At 45.3% G+C, this 8,681-nt stretch overlaps 2 protein-coding genes across 2 annotated transcripts in view; both read left to right on the top strand.

Annotated features, from left to right (window-relative positions):
* Positions 1 to 8,681, top strand: part of LOC135091051 (paramyosin, long form-like) — a 50,468-nt gene that overhangs the window by 33,636 nt on the left and 8,151 nt on the right. The gene's annotated exons all lie outside the window — the stretch shown is intronic.
* On the top strand, positions 185 to 2,947 carry LOC135091053 (uncharacterized). Its single transcript, XM_063988388.1, has one exon. It carries the CDS (start codon positions 485 to 487, stop codon positions 2,237 to 2,239), a length of 1,755 nt encoding a protein of 584 aa, XP_063844458.1. The 5' UTR covers positions 185 to 484; the 3' UTR covers positions 2,240 to 2,947.

Genomic DNA, 8,681 nt, shown 5'->3' with positions numbered 1-8,681 from the left:
CGGAATTACAGTTGAGAGTATTGGTGGTGTGTGGGCGTGGCGGGGGCGCCTTCTCCCGGGCACGGCGGGCAGGTGTCAGATTCCCCGGGTAATGCCCTACCCTTCCACTTAAGAATACACAAAGGGGGGACGAGTGCTGGTATGCGGGGGGACTGGGGTCGTTATGGGGGGTTATGCCGCGGCCTGCCAAGAGGGACGCGCGACCCCCGCAGTGACCGCCGCGGGTCACACCAGTGCAGGCCGCTCCGCGGGTCGGAGGCCGGACGTGGGCGTTATTCACTTGCTCCTCGGGCTGCTGCTACTGCTGCTGCTGCTGCTGCTGCTGCTGCTGCTTGCTTCGCTGTGCTTCTGCTGTGGTGCTCGTGTGCCGCGCCCGTGGTGCTGCTGGTGCCGCTGAGGCACTGCCGCTGTGACAAGTGCCCGCGGGCCGCCCGCCGCCTGCTGTCCGCCGCGTATTAAGTAACAGCTCTCAAGCCGCGCCGCCATGGAGGACGAGGGTGACTACGAGGTGGACTATGAGGTGGACGACACTGAGGAATTCCCGGCCACGGTGGAGATGCGCCACTATGAGCCGGAGCCGGAACCAGAGCCGGAACCAGAACCGGAACCAGAGCCGGAATTACAGGTGGTGCAACAACCGGCCCGTGACCCGGAGCAGGAGGAGGAAATTTCTGACCAGCTGGAGGAGCTGGAGGTGACGGAGCACAAGAAGAAGCGGCACGGTTCCTTCTGGAAGAAGCCGCCCACCTTCGTGTACGCCAGCAACTTTGGGTTCGGTGTGAACAGCTACCAGTCCATGATCGACTACCTGGACGCCAAGGACGCCGGCCACCGCGTCAACAAGGACGACATCCACCTGCCGCTGCTGGAGGAGCGCTGCCTTAAGGAGTACGACGCCGACCGTCCCTTCCGCTGGTACGACAACCACGACATCGACCAGTACATCATGAAGGGCGAGAAGATCCGCACCCAGATCCGCCAGAACGACGCGGTGGGCGTGGGCAGCGTGCTGCGCCGCACGCACACCAACTGGTCCATGACGCGCAAGTGGATGCAGCTGCTCAAGAACTCCAACGTGTCTGACTACCGCGACGCGCACAAAAAGACGGTAGAGGCTGACGTCCCCCGCAGTTACCGCTCGCCAAGCCCTGGCGGAGGCCTGTTTTACCCACACGGCCAGACCTTGGACTACCCCAGCTCCGCCCTCGCGCCAACAGGGCGCTTCTTGGAAGATCTCGCTACCGGGTTTGCCAGTGCGCTTCTGTCGCTGGTCCAGAGCAGGATGGAGCACGAGCACGTGGCGGCCGCGCGCCGCTCCAAGCTTGCCGAGATGGACGACAGGTTCGACAACACGCTCAACGAAATCCACTCACTCATGGGACGCATCGGGTCGCGCCCCGAGCCACCGCCGCCTCAGCGCCACCTGGACCTGAACGACCTCGACATGGGGGCGAAGAACAAGATCCGTCGCGCCGAGGAGCTGCGTGACATGATGGACTATGTCAACGAGCTGACGGCACACAACAGCGCGCGCAACACCGTGCGCGACACGCTGCGCGGCGGAGCCATGGACAGAGAGATGCTGGCGCTCAACCACCGCATCGAGGACATGAACAACTTGCAGAAGGCAGAGCGCATGAGGGACGTGTCGAGCGAACACGAGATCGACATGCTGCGTGCCCAAATCGCCGCCCGCAGGAACATGACAACTCCCAGCTCGGCACTCTTGGCAGGCGGCGCCTACGGCTTGCCAAGTCGTGCCCCGCCCACCCAGCCACCGGTGCTGCTGTCAGCCATCGACTACCTTGACTGCAAGCCGCGCGAGTCCCTGGTGAAGGACAATGTGATCTCCGACGTGAGTGCCCGCGTGCTGAAGCGCGCCGGAGAGTTTGCCGATCCCACCAGCGAGCAGCGCCGCATCAGGGATCGCGCCCGCTTCGTCAACCTGACGAGGCGCTACCCAGACACCGGTGACACGGAGCTCATGGGGCCGCGCTCCCGCACCGAGCAGAACATCGACCACATGGCCAAGTCCCTTGCCGCGAAGGGCTCCTTCCAGCGGCGCTACGAGGTGGATGACGAGCTGGAGCTGCCCTACATGGGCCCCTTTAACACCACGTCCATTGAGCGCGCCGACACGTCCCCGAAGAGCTTCCTGCAGCGCCAGCCATCCCCCAGCAGGATGGTGCGCGGCGCCGCCTCCCGCGCCCTGGCCCGCAACAGTCTCCTAGGATACTGAGCCAATAACTGACAGCATCCCTCCGCGGCGGACACCACGCATGACGCCCCTCGCCACGACACCGCCCCGCCATGACACTGACACTGCCTCACCCCGACGACACACACGCACACACACACATATGCGCGCACACACACACACACACACACACACACACACACAGGAAGTTCCTGTTTTTAGCACCACGCCACCACACGCGCCCTTCCCACGCCCTCCCTCAGCTCGGGGAAGACAAGATCCACGCTCACGGCAAAAATGGAGAGGAAACTGAGGAGAACGACCAGGAGGGCAGGAGGCGACCGAGGATCGAACGTGCGTCAGTCACCGAAACGACTCGTGTTGGGCGACGAACGTTGCCACACGACACGACCCTTGAACGTTTTATTCTTAGAGCTTCTACTGAACGACGATACTTGATGACGTCATAGCAATGCCTCGATTATCATTACTATTTTTGTGAACATGTACCACTATTACTATTATTATTATTATTATCCCAATTATAACTATCACTTTATCTCCATTGTTCCGGCTGTTGTTTCTTTCAGTTTCGCCTCGTATATTCCTGACTCTCCCAAACACCCCAAAAATAATGCTGTCCCGTCTCGTGCGTGTTTGTGTCTTGTCATCATAATTATTTTTTCTCTTGTTGTTTTCATTCCTGAGCAATACGTGAAGGAAACTCAATAAACGTGAACGAATAAGGAAGAAGTTGTATGACTCAGACGATCCAACGAAGATGATGAAGAGGAGGAGAAGAGAAGAGAAGAGAAGGAGGAGGAGGAGGAGGAGGAGGTGGATGAGTTAAAAATATCTCTTAAGTGTAGATTTCGGCTGGCTGGCTGGCTGGCTTCTCTCTCTCTCTCTCTCTCTCTCTCTCTCTCTCTCTCTCTCTCTCTCTCTCTCTCTCTCTCTCTCACACCAGCCATGCTTCATCACAAAATATGCTCCTTACTCAAATACCTAAAATTAACACACACACACACACACACACACACACACACACACACACACACACACCTGTCTTCTCTATATTTGGAGCGTGAATTCAGGGCGCAAATGAACTGCCTTAAAGCTGTCATCAATTATATGCAGGTAACGGTGTAAATTTAAAGTTGGCAATATATGGCAAGTATTTCTCCATGTGGGTTGCCAAGTGACGCACGATGACTCACAAATTTTAAAGAGAGAGAGAGAGAGAGAGAGAGAGAGAGAGAGAGAGAGAGAGAGAGAGAGAGAGAGGATTACTTATTCGAAACGTTACCGGTTTGGAGAAGTTAGCTGCTACAGAGATTACTTATTCGAAAGATTACTTGTGACATTACTTGTTGAAAGATTACTTCCTAGAGATTATAATTTTTTTTAGTTGAAAAGATCAGGTAATAGATAAATTACTTATTAAATTACTTGTTTGAAAAAAGATTACTACTAGAAAGATTACTTGTTAGTTTAGTTACCTGTTCGAAAATTAAATATTAGAGATATTTAAAATTACCAACTATTTGTTACAATTACAAGCTACATTGCCTGTTAGAAACTTTACCATTAAAATTGCATGTTAGATTACCTATTACAATGATTACCTCACAGAACTATCTATTAAATTATATATTAGAAAGGTTATCTCTTATACTACCCATCAGATTACTTAGAAAAATTAAAAGGTGTGAAAAATACAAAGCAACTTGATATGTTTAACTTTACACAAGAAATCAGTAACTCAAACATTCCTTTCTGACTTATGGAAGGAACCACACCAAGAAGAACTGAAACGGAGCCTCATGTGTGTTTCAAAAGTTCCAATTAGACATGTTAACATTTCTTTAAGTAAAATGTTAGTTAATAGTTCTACTTGACGTGATTTGAACTTTCAGACTCATCATTAAGGTTCTCTCTTAACAAAAAATAATTATAACCTTAAGAGTAAGTTTGAAAAGGTTCTGATTGGACATAGTAATATTTCTAAAGTAAATAACTAGTTAAGGAGCTCTAACTGTCGTGATGTGAACTTTTAGACTCATTACTCATTAATCACAACCTCAAGAATGGATTTGAAAAGGTTTTAATTGGACATAGGAACATTGTTTTAAGTAAATGATTAATTAAGGATTCTAAGTGGCTTAATATAAATTCCTAAGCTCCCTACTAACGTTCTCTCTAAGCAAAAATGTAATCACAACCTTAAGAGTGGGTTTTGAAATTTTGTAACTTGAAATCTCAATATTTTTTAAAGTAAAGGGTTAGTAACCGGCGTGATTAGAAGTTTTAAACTCACAAATGACATTCTTTGAGACTCTTGTCCCTGTTTTTCATCTTATTAACAACGAATAAGAGAAAGAAATAGTACAAAAACTAAGAATTTATTTTCTAAGCAGGATTATATAGGATAGGAAAAGAAGAAAAAAACTTAGTAAGAGAAACCAAGAACTTATTATCATTTAATTTCCGAACTCAGCAGAACTGTACACGTTCAAGAAGCAAACAGAATAACAAGTAAAATTAATAACCTTAAATACCTGTCAAGTTAATTAGCAGTGACAGTATTGGCGGGTACCTGTGATGGAGAAGCAATTAACGATGTCAGGTGTGTGTGTGTGTGTGTGTGTGTGTGTGTGTGTGTGTGTGTGTGAAATTTGTTTACAGTGCCACTTGCGTCTATCAGTGCCTACGGAAGGTGCTTTAATAGACTTAGTGGCACTGTCGAGGATGCCAAAGAGGAATGCTGGGTAAGGCGAGGGTGCCAAGAGACGAGAAAAGGGACTGAGGGCCACTGACTGACTGTTTTCCTGCTTGGTTTCAATTCAGGCTTCACTGGTTCGGTTCGTGGTTCATTTGAAGCTTCACTGGGCTGTGTTCGGTTTTCCTTTTGTCTTGTTTTTGTTTGTGTGTGTTCTGATTTGATGTATTAGTGTTTTATGAGTGTTTTTTTTATTTATTGTCCTTATTTCTATTCTTATTATTTTTCTTCTTCTTCTCCTTCTTCTTCTTCTATTCATAGTTTCGAAACTTTCACATTCTTTTCCTTTACTTCTTTTCATTCCTTTGTTTCTTTTTTAACTCTTGACTTCGCATCGTTTACATTCCCCCTCTTCTTTTTCCTCCTTCCTCCTTCTTCTCCTCCACTTCCACATAGTTTCTTCTTCCTCCTTTCCTTCTTCTTCTTCTTCTAATCTACTTTAGACTCATTCAATTTTTGTTGATTTTCTTTTCATTTCTTTCTTATTTACGTTCATTTAATTTTTCACTTTTTGTCTCTTCTAGTTGTCCTTTATCTTTATTTTTACTTGTTATCTGTTTATTAACCTCTTTTCCTCTTCCTTCTCCGTACATTCCTGGCGAAAGAGCTTGAACTAATATGGAAGAAAATAGGAAGAGAGTTTTGCTTATTTTTAACTATCTACGCTCTTTCTTCTCTCTATCCTGCATTCCATCTTTTACTCTTGTTTATTTTATTCCCGTTCTTTCTTTCCCTCTCATCTCGTCCTTGTTTGAAATTAAATGACTTTTATTTATTTATTCCTCTTAGATTTTTCGTTTCATGTTCCTATTTATTGCTCGATTATCTTTACTTTTATCCTCGTCCCTGTTCTTCGTGGGGTTAGTGGGACGAGTGAGACGAGTGGGACGAGGCGGAACGGACCCACATCTCTGAAACTTACAAGACAGAAAACTTCAAAGAGAAACCTAAAAAAAATAAAGAAACTTGTTATATTTTTGGCACCGTCCTGCATTTGTATCTCCTCTGTCTCCTCCTCCTTCTTTTTATCCTTCTCTTCTTCTTTCTCCTTCTGAAACTTCAAAGAGAGATAGAAAACTTGAAAGATAAACATAAGGAGAGATAGAAACGTGTTATATTTTGTACTGTTTTTGTACTTTTGTCTGTGTCTATCTTCTTTCTCCTTTTCTTTCTTTTGCTTCAGTTCTTTCTCCTCTTCCGCTGCCTTCTCCTCAGACTTTCAAAAGATATGAACTTGAAAGAAACACAAAAAAGAGATAAACTTGTTATATTTTTGCATTGTTTTTGTACTTCACTTCTTCTTCTTCTTCTGCTTCTATCCTTCCTCCTTATCCCTCTCCTTCTTCTGTTCCTCTTTCTTCTCAAACTCCCAAGGGAAAAAAAAAACTTGGAAGGCAGACATAAAGACATCTCTTCTCCTGTTCTCTCTTTCTTCTCCTTTTTATCCTCTTCTTCCTCCTTCTCCTCTTTCTCCTCCACCTGAAATAAATATAAAGAGAGAAACTTACATTTTTACTCTATTTCGTACTTGTGTCTCTTCTCTTCTTCTCTCCCTTCTCCTTTTTTATTCTCTTCCTGCTTCTGTTTCTCCTCCTTCTCGTCCTCCTGAATCTTAGAAGGGACAGAAGATTGAAAGACAAACATAATAAAGATAAACTTGATATTTTTTTGTACTTGCATCTCTTCTATTTTTTTTTTTCTTTCTCTCCTCCTGGTGTTTCTCCGCTTTCCTCCTCCTCCTCCTCTTCAACAAAAACCAAGAAAGAAAAAGAGGAAAAAACGTTGTATTTTCCCCTATCATGTTTTCCTCCTTGTCCTGTAACTCTCCTCCTCCTCCTCCTCCTCCTCCTCCTCCTCCTCCTCCTCCTCAACACCAGCAGCAATGTACATAAAAACACTTCCTCCTTGGCCTCCTGTCTTCCTTGCCAAACACGAGAGGATAATATTACAACACAACAGGAGAGAAAGATTATGTATAAAAAAACATTTGGGAAGGGAATGAGACAGTGAAACTCTACTCGACACTCGTAAACAGAATCGGATCCCGCTCAGAGGTATAAATGTTGGGAGGGGAGTGTTGGAAGTTAGAGAATGAGTACAGATGATGCTAGAAAAAAAGGATAATAGGAGTTAATAGTTGTAATTGAGGTTAAAGGTGATAAAGGAAGTTAAAGGTGAATATAGATGATATAGATGATTATGATAGATGATAGTTGCTGGTAATGAAAGAAGGTACAAATGTAATAGAACGTAAAAGTGATAATAGGAGTTATAGATGATAAAGATAGATATAATAGAACTTGTAGATGATAATGGAAGTAAGAGATGTTAATAAAAGTAGATGAATCGTATGCTAAGTGTGAATTTGTGAATCTCTTAGTGAATGTAATGTCTATATTTTACATTAGGCCTATTCTGAGCCCATCACAAGTCTGTATATAAGTAAAAATCGTCAGTATTGTTTTGTTAAATTGAATAACAATTGATGGGTTTCAACAGAGTTTTGAATTGTTTTGAATTGAAAGTTTAGGAGAAAATTAATAAGAAAAAAATGGTTCAGTTTAAATTTTGGGTTTTTTTGCAAAGGGGAAATGAGAGAGAGAGAGAGAGAGAGAGAGAGAGAGAGAGAGAGAGAGAGAGAGAGAGAGACCTTGGCACGTCTTCCCTAATAATACATTACACTCCTTGCTTTACCACTTCCTGTTCTCTCTCTCTCTCTCTCTCTCTCTCTCTCTCTCTCTCTCTCTCTCTCTCTCTCTCTCTCTCTCTCTCTCTGCTGTCACTTTCCGTCACTTTCTTTAGCATGTAACTTTGCCACAAAATTCGTCACCGTCACACAAACACTCGTCATTTTCAAGTCGACAGGCTCAATTTCCCCCCCCTCTCTCTCTCTCTCTCTCTCTCTCTCTCTCTCTCTCTCTGAATTTAATTACTAGAGGTGTGGAAGAGCGTAGAAGGACGAGGAAGAGGAAGAGCAGGAGGAGGAGGAGGAGGAGGAGGAGGAGGAGGAGGAGGAGGAGGAGGAGGAGGAGGAGTAGGAGGAAGATGAAGGAGGAGTAGGAGGAGGAGGAGGAGGAGGAGGAGGAGGAGGAGGAGGAGGACAGACATTAAGAAGCAGAAATGAGAAAATGAGAAAATGAGAAAATGAGAAAGCAAAAGAAAATCTAAAGTGAAAATAAAACAAGGACATTAAGGGAAATGCATCAAGAGAGAGAGAGAGAGAGAGAGAGAGAGAGAGAGAGAGAGAGAGAGAGAGAGAGAGAGAGAGAGGGCTATTTTTATCAGAAGGCAAGGTTGGCACCCCTCACTGGCGTCTGCTGTGAACCTATCTAAGTGGCACCCTCCTTGGCACCCCTTGGCACCCCCCCTATCTCCTTACCCCTCCCCAGCGCCCCCTACCCTCTTCCCCCTCCCCTCAATCTCGTTCTTTGCGTCACCAAGCAAATAGAAAAGCGTGGGTGTCTGACTGATTGTGTGTGTGTGTGTGTGTGTGTGTGTGTGTGTGTGTGTGTGTGTGTGGTTGCCTGCATTTTGAACAGCCGACATTGTGGGGAAATGATAAATGAATAGAAAATGATGGAAATTTAAGAGGGGAAACTAAGAATAAATAAATAAATAAAGTCTGTAGGAAAGATTATATTTGTTTTCTTTTTCTTTTCTCAAGTTTTGTTGCTATGCTTTTTTTCCCTTTTATTATTGTTTCGT

Source organism: Scylla paramamosain, chromosome 36 (genome assembly GCF_035594125.1).
Source record: "Scylla paramamosain isolate STU-SP2022 chromosome 36, ASM3559412v1, whole genome shotgun sequence".
In the NCBI taxonomy this organism is placed as follows: domain Eukaryota; kingdom Metazoa; phylum Arthropoda; class Malacostraca; order Decapoda; family Portunidae; genus Scylla; species Scylla paramamosain.
The sequence above is the reverse complement of the archived record's forward strand: the minus strand, read 5'-3'. Positions and strand labels throughout refer to the sequence as shown.